General features: G+C 43.6%; 1 protein-coding gene across 1 annotated transcript in view; it reads right to left on the reverse strand.

Annotated features, from left to right (window-relative positions):
* Positions 1-21,961, reverse strand: part of CCDC69 (coiled-coil domain containing 69) — a 61,680-nt gene extending 39,719 nt beyond the window's left edge. Inside the window, 2 exon segments of the mRNA XM_007943657.1 lie at positions 1,854-2,027; positions 21,860-21,961. Coding sequence (XP_007941848.1) covers positions 1,854-2,027; positions 21,860-21,961 — 276 coding nt within the window.
* Between the last annotated feature and the right edge of the window lie 3,876 nt (positions 21,962-25,837).

Here is a 25,837-nt window from a genome sequence, read left to right on the forward strand (position 1 = left end):
ACATTAGGCTAGGGGAACAGATATCTAGAGTTTGCTGGAAGTTGCTCTTTAGCCTCAGCCAAGCTGCTTCCCTTCTCGAGGCTCTAACTTCCATCTGTACATTGAGTGAATCAGCCCAAGTGGTACCCAAGGTCCAGTCCAATTCAGTCTGTGCTGGCTTTACATGCCCTTCATAGCTTGAGTCAGGGAGGTCCAATTCAGGCTGTGCCAGGGAGAGACCGGGGAAACTGGTGAGCCTCTCAGAAGGGCCAGAAGGCATGGGGACCCAGGCTTACTGCGGTTTCTTCTTCCGGCTTCTGGAAGGGTTGGGCCTGAAGCAAGCTCCTCCCCAGTTTCCTCTGGGTAGGTGGAATCAACCCTTGGCCCACTTTGCAGATTGAGAGGTTGACACAGGTATAGAAAACACAGGCTCTCAGATCTTTAGACACCATCCTGTTTGTTCCCTTCTCCACATGAGGGGGAAACTGAGGACCAGAGAGGGGTAAGAGATTATAATCATCATGTAGCATGTTTGTGGCAGAGCCAGGACTTAAACCCAGCATTGATGTTCTCTGTCACCAGCTTGGTTACAAGTCTCAGGCCAGGCTCTGGTTGATCATCCCATCCTCTGTTAGCTCGAGCCAAGCCTCAGATTTCCTTTTGGAGCCAGGGAAGACATGAGGTATTCTGGGTCTGAGCTCCATGTGATTTTTAAAATGGGAATAAAGGAGGAGCAGGGCAAGCGGGTGGGGAGGAGGTGGGCACAGTGCTTACTACCAAAACTCATGTCCCTGGATGAGGTACAGGGAATAGAATCTTACAGGTTGGGGATCATACCGGATAACCAATAAACCAAAAAGCTTCTGCTTAGGGCACCAGCAAAGCAGGAGCAGTGAGAAACAGAAATTCAACTTCAATACACAATTACTAAATATTGCCACAGTTTGGGGCCTCTCAGGTCTTGAAGGGGACTAGTCATAAAGTTGTAAGACCATCTCATCCCACCTGTCTGGCAGGTAGCAGGTATAGGGAAAAGGGCCAGCAGTCTGGGAATCTGTCTTAGCTACTAGAGGACTTGCAGGTCTGCCCATCCTCACTCTCCCCTCAGGAGGGTGTCCTCCTGGCTTCAGGCTCTGACCTTCTGGACCCGAAGGGGCAGCTGGTCCCACTGCAAGAAACCTGAGTACAATCTCTAGGGGCCTAACCCAGCTCTGAGGCCCCTTGGGGGAGGAATAGAAGGGAGTGGAAGGTAGCAGAAGGCCATATACCTTCTCTGTCTTTGGCCCCTCCCAGGTACCCCAGGATAGTCCTAAGCGCCCCTGCTGCCTAAGCCTAGAAGGGGCCCTAGAACAGCGCTTCTCAAACTTTAAAGCTTAAAGAAATCACCTGGACATTTTGTTAAAAGATAAGCTTTGTTGTAGCAGGTCTAGGGCAGAGCCTGAGGGTCTGCATTTCTGACAGGTCCTAGGGGATGTCTCCGCTCTAAGTCCGTGGACCACTCCGATAGTTGCAGGGCCTCTGAACCAGAGGGAAAGCCGAAGGAAGGCCCAGAGAGGTCAAGTCACATGTTCATGGCCACACAGCAAGCGGCCCCAAGCTGAAGGAAGAGGGCACCTGCCATTGACGCTAGACATTCTCTCACCCGCGGCACCCGGAATCTGCTGCCATTCCCCAGCCGGAGGCCGTGTTTGTAAACTCCGCTGCCCGCGCGGCTCAGCCTGAAGCCGCGCAAAGAGCGCCGCTGGGCAGTTCCTTCTCCGCCTCAGTGCCGGCCTCTCTCTATTTTCGGTTCGGGGCGCCGAGGGGCCCCAGACGCGGAGCTGTTCCATGCCCCCCCTCCTCCGAAGGCAAACTTCTCCGTCAGCGCCCTTTACCTTTTTGGGGGGTTTGCAGCAGCTCAGCTTGCTGCGTCCGCAGCCCATCCTCCTCCGGGGGCTCCCGGACGCCGCCTTCTAACTCCGGGGCCCCCAAGGGACCCTGCGGTCCCAGCCCCACTGCGCGTTCCACGCCCGCCGGCCGGGGCTACCGGCGAGACCCTGAAACTGAACCTGGAAGCGCCGACTTCAGCTCGAGCTGGGGCGGCCGTGTGCCGTAAATACCCGAAGAGCAGGGCCTCCACTAAACCCGTGGGGCTCTCTGCGCCGCCGGCCCTAGGGCAGGTGACCAGAATCTGACCTCAGGTCTGGGTAGAAAAAGTCAGTATGGTCAACAGATGCTTCTCTAGGCCTTTAGCTGAGAAAGGGAGAGAGGGAAAAACTAATTAAAAACAATTAATTACTAAACACAATAGCTACTATTGAGGGCTATTTCTGTCCCAGCTGTTTTACACAAATTATTTCTATCTCTTGCCATATCCTTTCAACAAAGGTATTATTATTTCCCTCATTTTACAAGTGAAGAAAATGAGAAAGAGTTGTGAAGTCATTTGCCTAAATTCAGACAGCTAGTAAGTACCAAATCCCAGAGAGGACTCAGCTAGCTCTAACTCTAGAAACTAAGCTTCAAAATATACATCATTACAAGTCAAATCATTATTCTAAGCTTAATCACAATGGCACCCCACTTCTGGGCAGGTAGTTCTTCCCAGGAAGTTTTCTTTTTCACCATAACAACCTTGTGAAGCAGTCAGGTTAGATGCAATAGCAATAAGGGACAGTAAAATGCCAGTGGCTGGGAGAAACAACTTTTAGTTACCCTCACTTTGTTACTAGCTGGGATTTCTGGGGGTGAAAAAGACTCCTAATGTTGAAAATCAGGGTGTGTTTGTATCTGTGTGTGAATTAGGAAATTAAAGCAAAACCCAGATGAAAGGGAGTGTATTGGTTTCTTCTGGCTGACAAGGTATCACAAGCTGGGTGGCTTATAACAAAAGAAATTTATCCTCTCACAGTTCTGGAGGTCACAAGTTCAAATTCAAGGTAGTGATAGGACCATGCTCTCACTAAAGGCTCTAAGGGAGAATCCTTAGATTCTCTTAGTGGCCCCAGGTGTTCCTTGGCTTGTGACGACGTAACTCCAATCTCTGCCCATGTTTTCAGATGGTCATTTTCCCTCTGTGTCTCTGTCTCTATGTCTCCTCTCTTCTTATAAAGATGTCAATCATATTGGATTAGGGTCCATCACACTCCAGTAAGACCCCATGTAAGCTTAATTGTAATTAACTCCGCAAAATGGTATTTTCAAGTAAGTTCACATTTATGAGTACTGGGGGCTAGAACTTGAATATAACTTTTTTGGGGACAAAAATCAAACCCATAATGGAGACTTACAGTTATGAGTGGGGAAAGAATAACAGGCCACACACAAAAACGTTTCCCCTCCCTAGAGAACCATGGACTGCCAGAAGAAAGAACAAATCTGTCCTGGAAGAAGTACAGCTAGAATGCTCCTTGGAAGCAAGAATGGCCAGATGTCATCTCACCTACTTTGGTCATGTTGTCAGAAGGGACCATTCCCTGGAGAAGGGTATCATGCTTGGTAAAGTGGAGGGTCAGTGAAAAAGGGGAAGGTCCTCAATGAGATGGACTGACAAAGTGGCTGCAATGATAGGCAGAGTCTGAGGCTGGCACAGGACCAGGCAGTGTTTTGTTCTGCTGTGGATAGGGTCACTATGAGTAGGAGCCTACTTGATGGCACCTAACAATAACAACGCCAGAGTATAAGACCAATTGCAGAAGATTAAAAGGAAGGAGCTCTGGTAACATAGTGCCTAAGGCACTTGACTGCTAACCAGAAGGCTGAAGGTTCAAACCCACCAGCCACTCCTCGGAAGGAAGATGGGGCAATCTAGTTCTGTAGTGATACTGCCTCGGAAACCCAAGGAGGGGTCGCTATGAGTCGGGTCTGACTGGATGGCACATAACAATAACAATAAGAAAGGAAACAGGTGTTACTAGGTTTTTAGAAGGGAAGATAACGTAGAACTGTGGGTTCACAAAACGTAGTCTCCAAACAAACAGTGTCAAGGAAACTTGTTAAAAATGCCCTCTCAACTCAAAATCATTTGGAGAAAAAAAAAGGGGGACGGGAGGGGACCAGATTTGCTGGTCCAATAGAGCCTGGTGGAACCACTGAGACTATGGCCCCTAGCTGCCCTTCAGGTCTGGAACTGAACCTACACCCGTGGTTTCCAGCCAAATAAAAGACAGGCATAGGAGTTGAACATTTACCTCAGGTAGATACACTCCTTGGAGAGAACAATCATGGGAGAAAGAAGGGCTGCTTATGCACAGGGAGACAGCTCAGGGGGCAGGAGTGCATGGAGGGATGGACACTGGGAAGGGGTAACTATGGGGAGGAAGTGGGAGGGGAGCTGTTGCATTGTGGTAAACTGTGGTCAATGTCATGAGACAAAGTGTATGTGAACTGCTGTATGGAAAGTGACTCTGCTCTGTAAATCTTCACCCAAATCACAATAATAATAATAATAATAAAGCCCTCTCACACTTACAGATGTAAACTCCATGGATGGAACCCAAGAGTCTATAACATAACAAGTGATTCTGATTCACACTCAAGTTAGAGAACTGTAACTGTAAGATATGCTTCACAGGTAAAAAGGAAAGTGTCTAGTGAAATTAACAATGTCATCAATGTAGTACTCATAATTAAAATAAAAATGAAAACAAACTAAATATTCAAGAAAAGGGAGCTAGTTAAAATATGATATATCCATGAGGAGCTCTGGTGACATAGTTGTTAAAGCATTCAGCTGCTAACCAACAGTTTGACAGTTTGAACCTACCAGCCTACTTGAGGGAGAAAGATGAGGCAGTCTCCTTACATAAAGATTTACAGCCCTGGAAATCCTATGAGGCGGTTCTACCTGTCCTATAGGGTCACTATGAGTTGGAATCAACAGTGGATACGATGCATCCATAAAAGCAGAATGCCATGCAAGCAAAATACTGCTGAGGCAGAATATTTTAAAACTTGTTTTAAAGTAACACTTTAATTTTTTTTTTTTTTTTTTTAAAGAAAACTGTAGATAGTGATTACCTCTAGAAATGGAATATACGGCTAATAGCCTCCATGAGCAACTCCCTCCTTTGCCATGAGACCAGAGGAACTGATTGGTGCCTGGCTGCCATTATTGAATATTTGGATCAAAGATTCTATAGAAAAAGGGAGAAAAAGGCAGAACAGAATTTCAAATTCTCATCAGAATCTGGGCTTTCTGGATTCACTGAGGCTGGATGAATTAGACTTTGAGCTTAAAACCAAAACTGGCTCCTGACATCTTCATTGAACCAGGAAATAGTTTGCTTCATCAGTAGGGTACATCCGCTTTGAGCATTGTGCCCTTTTAAAGAATAAACCAGGTGAGATCAAATTGACTGTGTTGTTGTTGTTGTTATGTGCCATCCAGTCGGACCCGACCCATAGCAACCCCTCCTTGGGTTTCCCAGGTGGTATCACTACAGAAGTAGATTGCTGAAAAGTTGGATGGGGACAGTGAGTTTATGTTAATGGAGGGGGGACAAGTAGGAAAAGGAGGGTGAGAATGTTTGCACAACTTGAAGAATATAATCAATGTCACTGAATTGAACATACAGAAATTGTTGAATTGGTATATGTTCTGCTGTCTGTATTGTCAACAATAACAAAAATTAAAATGCATTTTTTTAAAAAAATAGTGATTACTTTTAGATGGGTAGGAGTTTAGTTTTTTAAATTATTTTTCAGTTTTTAAAACTTTCTTTTCAAGATAAGTATGTCTACCTCTGATAGCATAGTGCCTAAGGCACTTGACTGCTAACCAGAAGGCTGGTGGTTCAAACCTACCAGCCACTCCTAGGAAGGAAGATTGGGCAATCTACTTCATAGTGATACCACCTTGGAAACCCAAGGAGAGGTCACTATGAGTTGGATCCGACTCAATGGCACATAACGACAACAATATCTACCTTGAGGCCAGAAGAGCTAGATGGTACCCAACTACCACTTCTGACCATTCTGATCACAATAGGTGGATCCTGATAGAAAGGGAGAGAAACATGAAAGAGAGCTTAAAATTCTCAAAGAATCCAAACTTACTGGGACTTTGAGGCTGGAGGAATCCTCTAGACTACTGCCCTGAGATACTTTTTAAACCTTGCACTGAAACTATACTCTGAAATCACCTTCTAACTAAATAGTAGATTAGCTCAATAAGTAAAGGATGTCACCTTTGAGTGACATGCTATTTTAAAAAACTATCTGTATGGGAACAAATGAACAGCAGTTACTCTAAAACATAGATGAGAATGTTTGGGCACAGTGAGACTAAGTTAATGGGAACAGAACAACTAGAATGAAAATAATGAGAATGTTGACACATTATGAAGAATATAACCAATATCACTGAACAATATATGTAGAAATTATTGATTGGGAACCTATTTTGCCATGGATACTTTCATCAAAAATACAATAAAACATTAAAAATAAAATAAAAAACCTATATTCTAGTTGAGAAAATGATTGTATACTTATTACTATTGTAATAAGAAAAAAATGTTTTAAATATGATTTTAAACCTCTTCATGAGACTCCCATTAACCTAATACCATCAACCCTATAGGGTCACTATGAGCTGAAATCAACTCAACGGCAATGGGTTTTTCATGAGATCAAGACGAGCTTTTTAAGCCATGGGCAAGTCCATGGAATCACAAAGAAATGGACAATGAGTGAATTACCTGGGTGGAAAAACAACATAAAGAGAAAAGGTGTCTGAACTGGGAGGGGAGAATGTACCCAGTATTGCTCTGTGTGACCCTGAACCAGTCCTTTTTCCCTTCTGAGAGTTTCTCCAGCTGTATATCCAAGAGAGGAGCTTGGGTGGTGTAGTAGTTAAAGTATTTGGATGCTAACCAAAAGGTGGGTGGTTGGAACCCATCAGCCGTCATTCTTCGGGAGACAGATGAGGGCCTCTAGCTTCCATAAGGGAGCTCTGGTAGCATAGTGGCTAAAGCACTTGACTGCTAACCAGAAGGCCGGCGGTTCAAACCCACCAGCCACTCCTCGGAAGGAAGGTTGGGCAATCCTACTTCCGTAGTGATACTGCCTCGGAAACCCAAGGAGGGGTTGCTATGAGTCGGGGCTGACTCGACGGCACACAACAACAACAACAACAAAGCTTCCATAAAGATTTACAGCCTTGGAAACCCTTTGGGAACAGTTCTACTCTGTGCTATAGAGTTGCTGTGAGTTGGAATCAATTCAATGGCGGTGGGTGGGTATATCAAAGAGCTGAACTTTCTAAAATTGATCTCAAATTTCAGTGTCAGCCATTAAAATAAAAAGTTGGGCTGGTGGTAGGAACTAAACCAAACTAAACGCATTGCCATCCAGTGGATTCCGACTCATAGTGACCCTGTAAGGACAGCATGGAACTGCCACATAGAGTTTCCCAGGCTGTAAATCCTTGTGGAACAGGTGCCACATCTTTCTCCCACAGAGCAGTTGGTTTGAACAGCTGATCTTTTGGTTCGCAGCTGAGTGCTTTAACTGCTGCACCACCATGGGTCCTTGGGTAGGGTCTAGGAAAGCAAATTCTGTTCCTGGAGCCTCTGGTCTCAAGAGATCTTGCCTCCAGCTTCTCTGAACCACCTGGGAGATCAGATTTTCCATTGTCCTACAGCTGGGCTTTTGGTGATGTACTTTGAGATTCCTGCCTGAGAAAAAATTCTAAAGAGCTTTGTTTCTTTGGCTTGTATTTTTTGTTGTTGTTGTTGTTATTGCTATTGTTTATTTTTACTTTGGTAACTAGAATATGAGAAAATTGCCAATGAATTTTTTTGGTGGCTGGTATACCAGTCAGGTTAGGTTGAGCTTTGTTCCAGTAATGAAAATCATAAAAATCTCAGTGGCTTAACATTAAAGAAGTTGTTACTTATACTACATATCTATTATGGAAGGAAGGTTGGGCCTCGGAAACCCAAGGAGGGGTCGCTATGAGTCGGGGCCGACTAGATGGCAAATAACAACAACAACAACAACATATCTATTATGGGATCATGGGTAGGCAAGAGGGCTTTGTTTTACCTCTGAGATGTACTAATTCATGATATAACCAACTCAGAATGATGTTTCAGAGTTTACCATGGCAAGAAAAGAACATGGGATCTTAAATGTTTCCACTCAGAAGTGAAACATATTAAGTACACTCACAATTTATTAGCTGAAGCAAGTCATATGGTCATGCCTAATTTCAAGGGGATGAAGAAGTGCAATGTATGCCTTGAAAGTAAGGAGAACCAGAAATATTGGTGAACAGTAGAAACGTTTACCGTGGTTAGCAATCAATAAGCCTGGATGACTTCATGCCCATTTCCTGTGGGAGTAAGGGTTTGCCCAGGACGTTCCCAGTTTTAGCATTGAGAGTTCCCTGTCCTAAGAAACTCCTCAGGCCCAGGCAACTGAGATGGTTGACCAGCTGATGGCCAAGGCATAGTTGGGGTACAAGAGAATAAGACTTAGTCCTTAGTCTTTGTCCTTGAAATTTTTTGTGACATGAGACCTACATATAAGAAAAGATGGAAAATAATGAGACAGATTTTAAAACCAATGCCAAGTTATAGTCTTCTTGCAGAAAATATTGGCCTTAAAGGAAGATGAGACACCAAGGTAGATGAAGAAGATCAAAAAAGACCTCCTGGAGGAATACTAATGTCAAAGAACATTCATGCCAAAAAATCCTAGAGTCTTAGGTTGGGATGAGATCTGATTGCTGAGCTTGTGTTTCTTGCAACTAAGAAAGCTGACTAATCTAAATGTCTTTTATAATGTCCCTTCCAGGTAGTTATGCAGCCTATGTTTGAATATTTTCAGTGATGGGAAAAATCATTACCCATCGTTCCATATTTAGAAGCAAGAGGAGAATCAGGGAGGAGTAATTACAAGAAGGAGGAACATCATAAGTCAAGTCAGGGCAGAGGTGGAGTTTTGGGATTTAGAGAATGAGGAATTAGTGCTCATAGTTAGGCTATGTGTAAAGAGACCAAGGTTGAGGATGGGGTGAACTCTTTTAGGAAAGATTGGAAATAACAATACAGGGATTATCCCAAGTATCTTTCATTTAAAAACTACAATATACCCATTCATATAAAGTTTCATACATAATTTGGGGCAGTTTGAGGACCTCTTGCAGCCCACACAATGGGGCCATGTGTGGATCCTGGGTTAAAATCAGTTGCCATTGAGTCATGGTGACCATGTGTGTCAGAGTCAAACTATGTTCCATAGACTCTTCCATGGTTGATTTTTTTGAAGTATATTGTTGCCTTTCTTCTGAGTGGACTTGAACCTCCAACTTTGGGTTAGCAGCCAAGCTCATCAACCAGTTGCACCTCCCAGGGACTCTGGATCCAAGGTTTAGATCTCTCAACTCGTTGTTGTTGTTGTTATGTGCTGTCAAGTCGGACCTGACTCATAGTGACCCCTCCTTTGGTTTCTGAGGCAGTATCACCACAGAAGTATATCGCCCCATCTTCTCTCAGCTCAGTGGTCATTAAAAGTCTTTCTAAGCCCAACACTGTTTTCTGGTCAGATTCTTCTGATTGAATCCAATTGATCCCTAAATATATGCCCTGTACCTTGGAAAGAAAGTTGGGCAATCTACTTCTATAGTGATACTGCCTCAGAAACCCAAGGAGGGGTCACTATGAGTTGGATCTGACTCAACAGCAGTGTGTTTTAGTTTTGGTTTGGTTTACCCAGAGTGTAAGAACCCCTGATGGTGCAGGGATTAAGCACTCAGCTGCTAACCAAAAGGATGGTGATTTGAACCCACCAACAGCTCTGTGGGAGAAAGACGTGGCAGTCTGCTTTTGTAAAGATTACAGCCTTAGAAATTCTATGAGGCAGTTCTACTCTGTCCTATAGGGTTGCTATGAGTTGGAATCAACTTGATATAAACAGGTTTACCCAGAGTATCTTTCCTCACAATCCATCTCTGTGGGTTATAATTCTAACTGTATATCAAGGGGCAAATCAAACACTCTCTCATTCCAAAAGCCCCCTGTGAATCCAAAGCAGAGAAGACCCCTGCTCTTGGAGTTCATCCTTGCAGCACTTGTTCTACAGTTCTTTTAGCACCAAAACAAACCAAACCCACTGCCACTGAGTCGATTCCGACTCATAGCGACCCTATAGAACAGAGTAGCACAGGGTTTCTCTTATCATACTTAGCAGTGTTCCTTTCAGTTACAGGTGTTGGTGTGCTCTGTGTGTCCTCCCTATGAGCTCTGTCTCCTCCTGGCCTGCCCCATCCCACCCTGTTTGGCATTTAGTAGGTTGTGGCAGAGACTGCCAGTTACCTTACCCAATGCCCATTCTTTCCTCTGCTTTATTTACAGAATCCTGATACTCTTTGGGATAGCTTAAACCCTACATTCTCAGCTTCCTTGCACCAAGGGATGACTATTGATATGTAAGGGGAAATTACTGGCCTGAGCTTCCAGGAAAGCCTTTAATAAGGGGATGACTCAGCTGAGAGTGGGGCTCCACCTTCCCCATCCTTTCTTCCCTGTCTGGAATACAGATGTGAAGGCTGAATCCCAGCAGCCATCTTAATACCTTGAGCAAAAAAATGGAAGGAATCTTGATCTCTGATGAATTTATGGAGCCCTCACAACAGTCTTGATAACCTACTTCCAAACTTTTTCATATAATAGAATAGACAGTTAATTGTTTAAGTCACTGCCATTACTCTGTCACTAGCAACTGTATGTAGTTTTTAAGCAAGACCAAACCAAAAGCAAACTCACTGCCATTGAATTGATTCTGATTCAAAGTGACCTCCCTCCACACCCCGCTGGGCTTCTAAGGCTGTATTTATGGAAGTAGACTTCCTCATCTTTCTTCCATGGAGTGGCTGGTGGGTTTGAATCACTGACCATTCGGTTAACAGCCAAATGCTTTAAGATTTGTTATATTGATTTCAGGGTCCCTGGGTGATGAAGGCCTTGACTGGTGCAAAGAGTTAGTACTCAGCTATTAACCAGAAGTTTATTGGTTCAAATCCATTCAGTAGTGCCTTGGAAGAAAGGTTTGGTTTTTGAAAAATCAGCCATTAAAAATCCTATGGAGCACAGTTCTACTCTGACACACATAGGGTTGCCCTAAGTTAGAATTGAATTGATGGCAACTGGACTTGATATTGAATTTAATTAGAATAATATACTCTTAGGAACACTGTGTAAAGCTCCAGCTTCAGATCTGGAGATGATAAAAAGAGGCTGTGCTGAGAGAGGTACCTTGGGTTTGCCAGACTCTTGATGGAAATGTTGGTTCTCCATTATCAGCTTCATGTTAGAAGATACTTAAGGGAAGAAATGAGAGAGAAACCTAAACTTCTATTGAAGTGCTTCTCAAGGTATGGGTAGGCACACTGGCATCACAATCACCTAAGGATTGTTTGTTAAACTGAAGATTCCCTGGAACCCTCTCCCTTTCTCCCATCTACTGAATCAGAACTTGAAGAATTGAATCTGAGGAAACTTCACCCTAAGCTTGGAGCCTTCCTGCTGTAGTGGTTGTGGTAGGCAATTTTATCAGGTAATCAAGTGGTTATATTGTGTTGCATTGAGTTAAATCGAATTAAGGGGAAGTCTTTGGAAAGGAGAATTTAGTCTGAGTAATGCTAATTAGTAAAAGTCATCTCTGCTTATTTCTCAGGAGACCTGTGGTTTGGAATTTGGGGTTGCCTTGGGAGGAGTGGCAAGATCCATTTTACAACTTTCCCTAACAAAACTCAATTCCTGCTAATAATCATTAGTGAATGTTTTCTCCATTCAGTGAAGTTCACATCCTGGTACATGGCCTCAAGGAACAAATATGACAACAAAAATTGTGAAGGCTACTAGTAACAAACAGGCAGGAACATTTCTTATAACAGTGTTTTCAAAGTGTGGCCCTGGGACCAGCAGGATCAGCAAACTCTTGGGAACTTGTTGTTAGAGCATCCAGTGGTTTAGACTCATAGTGACCCATGTGACGGAGTAGAATTACCCCATAAGATTTTCTTGGCTGTAATCTTCGTGGGAGCAGATCACCAGGCTTTCTACCCAGAGCCACTGGGTGGGTTGGAGTTGCTAGCCATTCAGTAAGTAGCAGAGTGCTTAACAATTGCATCTCCAGGGCTCCTTATGAAACTTGATAAAAATGCAGATTCTTGGGCCTCATCCAGACCCACTGAATCAGAAACTCAGACAGTGGCCCAGCAATCTGTGTTTTAAGTCCTCCAGGTAATTTTGATGCACAGTTATGCCTAAGGCATTTGACTGCTAACCAGAAGTCTGGTGGTTCAATTCCACCAGCCACTTCTCAGAAGGAAGATTGGGCGATCTACTTCTGTAGTGTTATTGTCTCAGAAACCCAAGGAGGGGTCGCTATGAGTTGGATCCGACTTGATGGCAATGAGTTTGGTTTGGTTTGGTTTATGTTTGAGAACCACCATGTTCTGGTTACCTAGTACCACTCTGACAAGAATATACCACAAATGGGATGGCCTTATCAAACAGGCATTTATTCTTACAATTTGGAGGCTTTAAGTCCAAGTTCAGAGTGCCAGACTCTAGGGGCTGGGTGAAAGCCCCTCAACCTTGGGGTCCAGCTCTGCCTCCTGCTCCTGGCCCACTGGAGCTAGAGGCCTTTCTTCACTCAGACAGCTGTTGGCTGCTGAGGCTGAGAAGCCCCAAGGTTGACAAGTAAAAAGGCACAGTCCCAATGTTACCAGACCACATGGCAGGCCATTAGCTTAAGTCCATTGTAAGTCCCAAGGTCAGCAGAGCATTGCAGGCTGCTGAGCATTGACACAGCTGCTACATGCAGAGCTGAAGCGTGCCAAAGGCTGGAGACCATTCCCAAGGCTTCTCCTTATATACAGGAAACAGACCACATTCCCTAAGGCAGCTACTCAGCTGCTCCCAGTAGATTCCACCATGGAGTTGATTACCAGTCTCATCATGGGGAATAATAAATCCAGCTGCTCAGCCACTCAACCAAGCCTAGCCAAGTTGACATAGAAACATAACCATCACACACCACTTTAGACTTTTATTTCTTCCTCATGACTGAGAAAGTTTTTTTTTTGTTGTTGTTGTTAAATAAAAGAACACAGAGATAAAGAACAGAGCTGTGTTTAGGGCTCAGTGAGTCTAGGGGAGAGCTCCATTTTCCATGTTTGAGATACCCGTGGCTGGGTTAAGTGTTTGATATCTTTGGTGACACCAGGGAAACTTATTAAGCTAAAAGATAGGCCCTCAGTCCAAGGCCACCCCTACCTGTGCCTGTTCCACCAGCTAAGAGCCAAGGCCTTGAGCCATCACATGTCTAGGGATTTGGAGCAGGTCCTTCCTGCTCAGGAGATTCTCAAACTCCCTTCTGGATAGAGTCCTTCAATGAATGGCATGTTCATTTATATGTAATTGAAAGAACAGCACTCCAACACTACCTTGCGTCTTCCCAGGTTCAGATCAGAGATGGATATTCACTTGTCTGACTGCACCAAGTCAACAATCTACCTACTCTATCCCATCCCCCTCCACATACACTTTTTCAGAAGACTGCACCTTTTGCATTTTCCCACCTGATATCATGTGCTCCATTCCACTCAATCCCAAATGTTTTTTATTGTGTGTCTTTCCTCAGTGGGGAAACCAGTTTCTGGGGTCCTACCCACTAGCCCCTTCTCAGTAGGAAGATTGGGCAATCTACTTTAGTAGAGATATGGCCTAGGAAACCCAAGGAGGGGTTGCTATGAGTCAAATTGACTCTACGGCAGTCAGTTTTTTGTTTGTTTGTTTGTTTGTTTTTACCTCATTCTTTGACTTAAAAAAAAATATATATATATATATATTAAATGAACCAGAAAAGCTGCTATATCATTATAACTTCAGCAAACCTTTTCCAACAGATACCTATTCCTAAACCTTCTGCTCTGGAAAGTCTGGTGTTCCCTGATTCTGGTGCCATTTTCCTTGCTCCCCTAGAATAGGAGAGTTTGGTGTTGTAGTGCCTAAGGCATTAACTGCTAACCAGAAGGCTGGTAGTTCAAACCCACAAGCCACTCCTTGGAAAGAATGTTGAGCAATCTACTTCCGTAGTGATGCTGCCTCAGAAACCTAAGGAGGAGTCGCTGTAAGTTGGGTCCAACTTGATAGCAATGAGTTTGGTTTTTGTTTTGTTTTATTGCCATAAAACTAACTGGAATGTGAGTCAGAGGATGGAGAGAGTACGAGGACTGTGTTGTTGTCACTAGGTGCCATCGAATTGGCTGTGATGCATGCCTACCCTATGTACAACGGATTGGAATACTGCCCAGTCCTGAGCCATCCTCATGACCCTTGCTAAGCTTGAGCCCATGCTGCCACCATATCAATCCATCTCATTGAAGGTCTTCCTCTTTTTTGCTACTACTTTACCTAGCATACCTTCCTCCAGGGAATGGTCCCTTCTAGCAAGATGACCAAAGTAGGTGAGGCAAAATCTGGCCATTCTTGCTTCCAAGGAGCATTCTGGCTGCACTTCTTCCAGGGCAGATTTGTTCATTCTTCTGGCAGTCCATGTTTTTTTTTTTTCTGTTTTGTTTTGTATTTTTTGCTATTCTTTGCCAATACTACAATTCAAAGGCACCAACTCTTCTTCAGTTTTCCTTATTCATTGTGCATGATTCACATGCATATGAGGCAATTGAAAAATACCGAGGCTTGAGTTAGGCATACCTTAGTCTTCAAAGTCACATCTTTGCTCCATAACACTTTAAAGAAGACTTTTGCAGCAGATTTGCCCAGTGCAATACTACATCTGATTTCTTGACTGCTGCTTCCATGACATTTGATTGTGAAGTCAAGTAAAATGAAATCCCTGACAACTTCAATCTTTTCTCCATTTGTCATGATGTTGCTTATTGGCCCAGTTGTGAGGATTTTTCTTTTCTTTATATTTCTTTATATTTAGGTGTACAATAACTGCAGTTTCCAAATAAAAAGTAGGAACACATGATTTGGCAAAGGAATTTTATCACACGCACACACACATACATATATATTATCAGATTCTATTAATTCTTCTACTCTTTGCCAAAATATTGGAATTTCTGCTACATCTATATATCTTATGTGGACAAGGAGGTAGGATATTTAGACATAAGAGTGACCCAGGACATATGGGAAGTATGGTCTGAGTCTTAAAACCCCAATGCCTCCAAGCCTGGGTAGGTACACAAATGAGGAGAGACGAGAGTGGGGAGAGGGAAGGGCACAAACTGGGAAGCACATATCCATCTAAATGGAATACAAGTGAAAGAGACCTGGTGGCCCAACAATTAAACACTTGGCTGCTAACTGAAAGATTGATGGTTTGAACTCACCCAGCAGCTCTGCAAAAGAAAGACCTAGTAATCTGCTTCTGTAAAGATTACAGCCAAGAAAACCCTAGGGACTATTCTACTCTGTCACATGGGGTCACCATGAGTTGGAACTGACTTGATGGGACCCAACAATAACATTAAATTGCACACACACACACACACATTTTGTTTCTTATTCATGCTATTTGTATTCTCTCCCTCTTTTCCTTTGTTAAATTTTTCCGTGGTTTGTCAATCATTTTGAACTTTTTTTTTAAAAAAAAAGGGCATCAAAAGGAGCAAATGTGGATCCACTATAGTACATTGGTATTAGAAGGAAATGAGGGCCCAAACTCACCTCACCTTCCAATTTTACAAGAAAAACTGGAAATCTATTTCTTTTTTTGTTTTTCTTTGTTTTTAAAATATAAAATCACTCACACACACACCACCACCACCACCACCAACAACCACCACCATCACCATGCAGGCCAAACCAAATCCATCTGCAGGAGTCTCCATCACTTCCGGTCCAGGTAGACAAATAATGTAATGAAAGGTACAGAAAAGTTCTAAGAAGGAGTGGCTATTTCTGTCTGGGAGATGGAAGGTCAGGGCAGGCTTCATCAGGGTTGTGCTGTTTGAGTTGGGCTGTATAGATAAGTAGGTGTCCTTCTCATCAAGAAAGTGGGGAACAGCATTTCATGTCCAGAACAAGGTGGTATTTTCAGGGAGTTCTTGTGGCTCAGTGTGTCTAGAACACTGGGTGGAAGTGGAGAGTGAGGGAATCCAGGCAGTCAAGGAGAAGCCTTGAAGGCCTGGCCAAAACATTTTCATTTTATCCTGTAGGCCATGCAGAGGGGCATCACCAGATTGATGTCACACAAGATCACTCTGGGGCTCAAGTGGAGGACAGACAGAAAGCGCTGACCAGGAGCCTTCAACAATCTCCTGGAAGGATTCTCCAGAGTGCTGGTGAGCATCCAGAGGCACTGCAGTCTAGAAGGGTTGCTGCTGGAGGAGGTCAAGCTCAAGCCCAGCCCACACTGAGCTCCTAGCCTGATATAATATGGTAACTACAGTGTGCTGGCAGTGTGGGGTGCTGTGGGGTAGGCGGAGAGCAGTTTCCTCTACTCTCAGCCTGGGAGGCTGCAGCTAGCAGCCGGCAGTGTTGTGGTTACCAGGGCCTTGGGTTACAACACGTTTGTTTTTTTAAAAACATTGCAATACCTTTTAAATTATGGCCCTGGACTGAATCCAAGGACAGTAGTAAGGACCAGCCCCCAAGACACTTCTTAAAGAAGCAGCTGCAGAGAGAGCCTTGGACTGGTAACCTGGATTACTTGGGGGAACTTGCTTTCAGGCAGGGTTTGGAAGCAGGGCAAACCTGGAAGGAGGGTCATGTCTCCAGGTCATCCCATTTCTCCTTTTCTGAATCTCCTTCTTCAAGGCACTTTTGGATTAAGAATACTTGAAGGAGATCAATAGTCTTCCAAGTTGCCTTGGAAGGTCAGGAGCAATACATACAGACCTTCAGGAAAGTGAGGCCCACCTCCTTGGGAGGAAGAAAGACCTTCCAACTGGTCAAAGATCCAAGGGTCTAGCTTGACAGTGTGAGTGCCCCATTGCGGGAGGGACATGAGCAGAGGCCAACACTGTCAGGAATATTGGAGAAGGCACGAGACTATCTGCTGAAGGAACGGGGCACTCACATCCATTTTGACTGGGACTGTAAGGGATCTTTGTGGAGGCCTCTAATTAAGTCAGGGATTCTGAAGACTTTCTTTCTGGCTCTTAGTTTGTTATTGATTTGCAGTGTGGCCCTGAGTAATTCACATGCATTCATGTCTCCTGTCCCCCCTACACATTGCCCAATGACTGGCATTGAATTAGCTCTAGCAAAGACTTGTTCAGCAAATGAATGACTTAATCGGATTGGGTCCAAAATTGGTTTGGGATAAGAGGGTTTCAGGGGTACATGAGCTTCCTGAAATTACATTCACAATTGTGCATGAATAAAAACCAAAACAAAATTCACTGCCATCGAGTCAATTAGACTCACAATGACCCCTCCTTGGTTTTCTGAGGTGATAGCTCTACTGAAGTAGATTGCCCAGTCTTCCTTCTGAGGAGTGGCTGGTGAGTTTGAACCACCAGCCTTCTGGTTAGCAGTCAAATGCCTTAGATACTCTGGGTAGTGACTGTAGCTTTAATCACCATCATTTATCAAGGGCTTATTATGATGTTAAGGTATTCACGTGCTTTATCACCTTCAATCTTCAGGACCCTGTGAGGCAGATAAGTAGATTGCCCCATCTTCCTTCTGAGGAGTGGCTGGTGGGTTTGAACGGCCAGACTTCTGGTTAGCAGTCAAGTGCCTTAGCCACTATGCTACCAGAGCCGTACAAATGAGGAGGAACTCAGGTTTCCGGAGTTCAAGTCACTTGCTCAGGGTCATAAGCAGGGATTTGAACCCAAGTCTAAGGGACTCCCTATCCTGAGCTCTAAACCACCACAATAAATTACCTTAAGTTCTCAAAGGAGGTTTGTGACCTCAGAAGGCAAAGATAAAACATTCTATGTCCTAGGTTTCTGTATCTCTCTGTGACTGTGGAGGAGTGGGGATAAAGGGGAGGAGGTGGAGGAGAGAGCTAGCTAGTCAGAGCAGGACAGCGCCCACGCCCCAAGGGCTGCTATTTAAAGTGGGACCCTGCGCCCCCAGAAAGGATGATCAGGGGGCAGCTAGGGAAGAGCAGTTGTAAGAGGAGCCCCAGGAGGGGGGAGGGGGCTATCTCCTCCCCCACCCCTGCCGCCTCCAGCTCATTCTGTCGCCTGATGTCTAAATAAGGCTTAGAGGCACATTCTATGCCGCTAAAAATAAACTCCCTCCCCCTTTCTGCCCTTGGACTTTGGCGACCTCCCCAGCCCCACTGGGGCTCCCTTCAGCTGGGCCAGCTCTCCGGAGTGCACCCTCATTGCCTGAGCTGTAGAATCTTATCTCTCTGGGGACCCCAGAGTCCTAGTGGAAGTGCTTCCTACTTAGAGAAGATCTGGATCAGATGTCAGGACTCCTGGGTTCTACTGTTGGCTCAGCCCTAACATAATGGGCAAGTCTCTTTCTCCTCTGAGCCTCAGTCACCCCACTTGTAAAATGAAGTGTTGGAATAACAATGAAACCCTGGCATTTAAAAAAAGATGTTGTAAAAATATATGTAACAATGTTTGGAAGCTCTGGCGTTTTGAATGAAGTTCATGGGGGCTCCTTAGGGTTCATCTGTTCTGCAGACCCACTTTTATCCCACAGAGTCTTTTTATAAAAATCTGAATTAAAGATTTAGAGAGGATTCACAGACGAGTCTGGATTCCCAGTTTCTGCTGAAAAATCAGATCTGGCCACACTGGGCCGGTGTGCTTCTCTGGCAACAGTGAGTGGAAGTTGGGTAGTGGCTGCCACCTGCTGTCAGGATAAGTGTACTACAGGTGATGACCACGCTCAAAGTTCAATCCAGCCTAAGGGCTATGGCGAGTGAGGCTCCTGGAGCAACTGCAGAGAATACTCTTGAGTCCGTCCGGGTAGACTCTGTTTGCATCCCAGAGCCCAGGACGGCATTGTGCTATCTGGCTAATGTTTGCTCAATGAATGAATGAGACAGCTAATAGAATGCTTTGGAACTGTAAAGGGCTGGTGCTGTGTAGCTGAAATCTGATGCACTGTTGGCTCCTTCCTGTAGTCCTAGACCCAAGCCCTAAGAAAGTACAAGATACTGAGCCTCACACCCCAACCCCTATTCCTAGCTGGGAGTCATCAAGACAACTAAGGCTCTTTTGTGATAGGTTGCTAACCTAGAATGGTGGTTCAAACCCACTCAGTAGCTCTGTGGAAGAAATATCTGGTGAACTGCTTCTGTAAAGATTACAACCAGGAAAAACCTATGGAGCAATTCTACTCCATCACACATAGGGTGCCAACTTAACAGCAGCGATTGCCTAAGCCTCCTGTGAAATCAATGGAATTGTGTTTGGTTAGAAAATAACTGGCAGAAGCAACCAAAACTAAACCAAACCCACTGCCATCATGTCCATTCTGACTCATAGGAACACTGTAGGATGGAATAGAACTGCCCTATGGGGTTTCCAAGGCTCTAAATCTTTATGGAAGCAGACTGCCTCATCTTTCTCCCACAGAATGGCTGGTGGGTTCAAGCCACCAACCTTTTGGTTAGCAGCTCAGTGCTTTAACCACAGTGCCACCAGAACTCCCTGGAGAAGCAAATAGCATCTATCAAACCTAGGTAATTCTTGAGAGCCACCCTGGAGGGCAACTGAAGGTCAGGGAAGGAAGGAGAAAGGGATGTGGGGTAGAAAGAGTAAAGCAGTGGTATTCAGAAAACAGGCCTCTGGTTAGCCAGTTTGCATTCACCCAGCAACTCTTGGGTAACTTCTAGGAGCTAGATACTTCACAGAGTTAAGAATGCTGAGTCTGGACTGGTCTTCAGACATCATGCAATGCACCCCACCTCAGCATAGCAGGCTGATAAGGCTTAGCTAGGAAAACCTAGGAAGAACAAAGGCTTTGTCCTTAATGTCTTGTTTCAATGATGGGAGGAGGAGGAGAAAGTTTACCAATTGCCCTACTTGGGAAGAAACAGCAACTCTATCTGTATCTAATCCATATGGTTCACTCTAAGCCCTTGCTACTCAAACTGTGGTCCAAAGACCAGCAGTGTTGGCTTATGAGAAATTCAAATTCTTGGGTCCGTTCCAAGCCTGCTGAGTCAGAATCCACATTTTAACAAGATGCTGGATGTTTTGCATGCACATTACAGTTTGTGAAGCTGCTGTTTTAGACCAGTGGCTCTCTATGTTGGTTGCACATTGGAATCACTTGGGGAACTTTAAAAAATGCTGATGCCTGGGTTCCACTCTGGGGTGCAGCCCGGACATGGGAATTAAAGTTCCCCAGGTGGTTTCAGTTGTAGCTAGCATTAAGAATCACAGCTCTAGGCGAAGGGCCTAAGGAAATTAAAATCTTTGGGATTCAAAGCCAACTTATTAGGGACCCTCAGACCTAAGGCTGGTTGGGGTGGCTGTTTTCAAGACACTGTCTCCAGTCCTGCCTGACCTGCCTGACCAGTCGAACCTCTGCTCCCCAAGGCTTTGTCTGGCATCCAGGTGCTCTCAGGTTTCCTGTTGGTGAGGTGAGATGGGGTGGTGCCTCTATCAGAGCTATAATCTTGACAGGAAGTGTGGTTCTGAGCTGGAGAAAGAAACCTGGATCCTCATCCCACCTCTGCTGGGTGATCTTTGGGCAAAGCAATTTCTGATCTTCTCTGGGCTTCAGTTTCTTTCTCTCTAAATGGGTTGTGAAGAGGGGATTGAAATAACTCCCAGTGTTTCTTCCAGTTGTATACACATACACACAGACTCTCAAAATCGCAAGGAATCGAGAGATCATCTAATTTGATCCTACTTTCTTACAAAAGGAGAAATGGAGGCCCAGTGAAATTAGGGGGCTCTGGTAGTGTAGTGCCTAAGGCATGTGGTTGCTAACCAGAAGGCTGGCAGTTCAAACCCACCAGCCACTCCCCAGAAGAAAGATTAGGAATCTACTTCCCTAGTGATACTACCTGGGAAACACAAGGACAGGTCACTATGAGTCAGATCCAACTCAATGGCAGTCAGTTTTTTTTTTTTTTTTGGTGTAGGGTGAGAAACATCATTACCATTGACAATTTGCCTATTGACAACAGACAAATAACTTTTTGCTATGTGGAGCTTAAATTGACTTTTCTACTGTGGAAGAGACTAATTCTGCCTCCATTTGCATATTTCACCTCAGTATTCCTGATCTACATATGTTCTGATTCTTTGGACCCTCCTTTAAACTGGTTGTAACATCTTATAGATTCCCTCACAAGTGAGTTAAATAAAATCATTAACACATGTTCATTTTATAATTTGACCTTCCTTTTGAAAATTATATTTTCATAACAAGAGTAGCCAAGATTTAAAACCAGATGTCCTGACTAAATTTGGGGTTCAAATGGCACAGAGATCAGGTAACCCTGGTAAAAGATGCATATCCTGGAGGGGCTGAGGAGGCTGGAGTGCTCAGGCCCCACATAAAGGGTCAGAGACAGCTCAGCTTAAAGGATTGGTGCTCTGTGGGAAGGCAGGCTGGCGCTTCCATATTGTCCAATTACGTAGGAAAAGCTAGAAATCCATTAAATAACGAGAAATAGCCTTTTTTTTTGTTGTTGTAGTAGTAGTTTTATAACTTCATCTGAGAATCAGCTATTAGTTTTCATTCACATGAACTGTAGGTTTTTAAAAGTGGTGACAAGGTAAGTAGGTAACCAATGTATAGAGCTTGTTTGGTGAACTTCACCTTCATTATGTTTTCTGGACAACCACACATGGATATGGTATGGGACATTCCTTTGGCCCAGGCATCTTTGTTGAGCCTGGTGTCAGTGTGCACATCTGGCATTCCTATCTCCTTCATGACAAATTTCCAGATCTCCTTGAATGCTTCTTGAAGCTCACTCCAAGGATGCACTTGTGAGTGCTCATGATGTACTCTCTGGTCATCACTTGGTTGACAGCAGAGTGATCCTTCTTCTTGCCACCTTTCTTTGCAGGATCCATTGTGCTGGGAATAATGGGAGAAATAGCCTATTTTTGTTAAAATGGGCAACTGTTAAAAGTAGTCAAAACTCAAAGAAATTAAAACAAGGTTTATTCTGAGCACTTATTTTATATGCATAGAGGGAGACGATTCTAATTAAAAAAAAAAAAAAGAGTGACTGTAAGTAGGCTAGTTACAAGGAAGTTTACAAAGAAAAGAGGAGAGAGAATAGAAGATCAACCATTGGCTAATCTTATCATGATTTTCTTAAATCAACTGATATCAAGTCATAAGATGATCTCTTGGCCTTACTACCAGCCTGCAGCCAGTATACCTTTTGAAATTTAAATTAAGTAAGCCTGACTTAAGGAACCCGGTTACAGGGTAGTTAAGTACTCAGCTCCTAACCAAAAAGTCAGCAGTTCAAACCCACCAGCCACTCTGTGGGAGAAAGATGTGGCAATCAGTTTTCACATAATGATTGTTGTTGTTAGGTGCCATTGAGTCAGCTACAACTCATCATGACCCTATGTACAACAGAATGAAACACTGCTGGGTCTTGTGCTAGTCTCACAATCTTTGCTATACCTGATCCCATCATTGCTGCCACTGTGTCAATCCATCTTGTTGAGGGCCTTCCTCTTTTTTCCTTGACTCTCCAGTTTACCTTGGGCAATCCTACTTCCGTAGTGATAACTGCCTCGGAAACCCAAGGAGGGGTCGCTAGGAGTCGGGGCCGACTCGATGGCAAACAACAACAACAACAACAACCAGTTTACCAAGCATATCACTCTCCAGGCAATGGTCCCTTCTGACAACATGATCAAAATAGGTGAGACGAAGGCAGTCTGGCCATTCTCCCTTCCAAGGAGCATTCTGGTGGCACTTCTTCCAGGACAGATTTATTAGTTCTTATGACAGTCCATGGTACTTTCAGTATTCTTTGCCAAGACTGTAAATCAAAATCAGCAACTCTTTTTCAGTCTTCCTTGTTCATTGTCCAGTTTTCACAGGCATATGAGGCGATTGAAAATATCATGGCTTGGGTTAGGTGCACCTTAGTCTTCAAGGAGACATCCTTGCTCTTCAGCACTTTAAAGAGGTCTTTTGCAGCAAATTTGCCCAGTGCAATACATTGTCTGATGTCTTGGCTGCTGTTTCCATTGATGTTGATTGTGAAACCAAGTAATATGAAATCTTTGACAACTTCCATCTTTTCTCTATTTATCATGACGCTGCTAGTGGTCCAGTTGTGAGGATTTTCATTTTTTTTATGTTGAGATGTAATCCATACTGCAGAGAAGCTCAAGAAGTCAAAGTCAATTATTATAATGAAATGTGCAAAGATCTGGAATTAGAAAACCAAAAGGGAAGAACACTCTCAGCATAAAGAAAAAAATTCAAGCCTTGAGTTGCAATATTAAAAGATTCTATGAGCAAAATATTGAATGATGCAGGAAACACCAAAAGAAGATAGAAGGAATACACAGAGTCACTGTACCAAAAAGACCTGCTCAATGTTCATCCATTTCAGGAGATGGCATATGACCAAGAACCAATGGTATTGGAGGAAGAAGTCAAAGCAGCACTGAAGGAATTGGAAAAGAACAATGCTCCAGGAATTGAAGGAATACCCACTGAGATGTTTCTACAAATGGATGCTGTGCTAGAGGCACTCACTTGGCTATGCCAAGAAGTTTGGAAGACAGCTACCTGGCCAACTGACTGGAAGAGATCCATATTGTACCCAAAGAAAGGTGATCCCAAGGAATGTGGAAATTATCAAACAATGTCATTAATATCACACCAAGTAAAATCTTACATGTGATATTAGATGCAGTGCTGGAGGTGCTCACTTGTCTATGCCAAGGAATTTGGAGGACAGCTACCTGGCCAACCAACAGGAAGAAATCCATATTCATGCCCATTCCAGAGAAGAGTGATCCAATAGTAGTACTATGGGACCTCCAGCACTGTACTTATTTGTTGAATCATTTCAATTGACATTTTGTTGATTCCTGGAGATATGTTTTTTTTGTTGTTTTTTTTTTCCCCAATTCCTTCAGTGCATCTTGGACTTCTTCATTCAATACTATTGGTTCTACCTCCTGAAATGGTTGAATGTGGACTAATTATTTCTGACTCTGTGTACTCCTTCCATCTTCTCTTGATGCTTACTCTGTCTTTCAATATTTCACCCATACTAAAAAAAAAAAAAAAAAAAAATCCAAACTAGAATGTGGAAATTATCAGACAATATCATTAATCACACAGTAAAATTTTGCTGAAGATAATTAAAAAATGGTTACAGCAGTACATAGACAGGAAATTCCAGAAATACAAGCTGGATTCAGAAGAGGACGTAGAATGAGGGATATCATTGCTGATATCAGATGGACCTTGGCTGAAAGCAGAGAATGTTTACTTGTGCTTTATTGACTATGCAAAGGCATTCAACTGCGTGGATCAAAACAAATTATGGATAACATTGAGAAGAATGGGAATACTAGAATACTTAATTGTGCTTGTAAGGAACCAGTACATAGACAAAGAGGCATTTGAACAGAAAAATGGGATACTGCATGGTTTAAAAGTCAAGAAAGATGTGTGTTAGGGTTGTATCCTTTCACCATACTTATTCAATCTGTATGCAGAGCAGATAATCTGAGAAGCTGGACTATATGAAGAAGAATGTGGAATCCGGACTGGAAGAAGATCATTAACAACCTGCGATATGCAGATGACACGATCTTACTTGCTGACAGCCAGGAGGACTTGAAGCACTTACTGATGAAGATCAAAGGCTACAGCTTTCAGTGTGGATTACACCTCAACATAAAACAAAAATTCTTGCAAATGAACGAACAAACAATATCAGGATAAATGAAGAGAAGCTTGAAGTTGTCAAAGATTTCATTTTCCTTGGATCCACAATCAACACCCACACAGAAATAGCAGTCAAGATATCAAACGATGTATTGCATTGGGCAAATCTGATGCAAAAGACCTCTTTATAGTGTTAAAAAGCAAAGATGTCACTTTGTAGACTAGGTGTGCCTCACCCAAGCCATGGTATTTTCAGTTGCCTCATATATATACGGGAAAGCTGGACTATGAATAAAGAAGTCTGAAGAAAATTGATGCCTTTGAATTATGGTGTTGGCAAAGAATATTAAATACACTATGGACTGACAGAAGAATGAACAAATCTGTCTTGGAAGAAGTAAAGCCAGAATGCTCCTTAAAAGTGAGGATGGTGAGAGTTTACCTGACATACTTTGGACATGTTATCAGGAGGTTACCAGTGCTTGGAGAAGAATATTAAGCTTGATAAAGTAGAGGAACAGCGAAAAAGAGAAAGATTCACAATGAAATGGATCGACACTGTGGCTGCAACAATGGGCTCAAACAGAGCAATGATTATGAGGATGGTGCAGAACCAGACAGTATTTCTTTATACTGTACATAGGGTTGCTATGAGTCAGAACTGACTCGACAGCACCTAACAGCAACAAGCACAAGGTGTCTGTTATTAATTTTTTCCTTTGACACAGTAAGTAAAATAGTCTAAGAAACACCATGCACACAAACAAATCATGTTTGAAACTTGCATCATATTACTATGACTACTACATCTAACCCATGTATAATTCCTTTATAACACATTTGAGCTTGTCAGCACTCCACATTACACCGAGGGCACACGCATACAGGAGTGTGCATACAACTAGGCTTTAGGCACACTGTTTTGTTGTTGTTGTTATGTGCTATTGAGTCAGATCTGACTCATAGCGACACCTCTTTGGGTTTCTGAGGTGGTATCACTATGGAAGTAGATTGCCCAACCTTCCTTCTGAGGAGTGACTGGTGGGTTTGAACTGCCAGCCTTCTGGTTA

This window comes from Orycteropus afer, unplaced genomic scaffold (genome assembly GCF_000298275.1).
Source record: "Orycteropus afer afer isolate SDZICR_OR568_19922 unplaced genomic scaffold, OryAfe1.0 scaffold00110, whole genome shotgun sequence".
NCBI lineage: Eukaryota > Metazoa > Chordata > Mammalia > Tubulidentata > Orycteropodidae > Orycteropus > Orycteropus afer.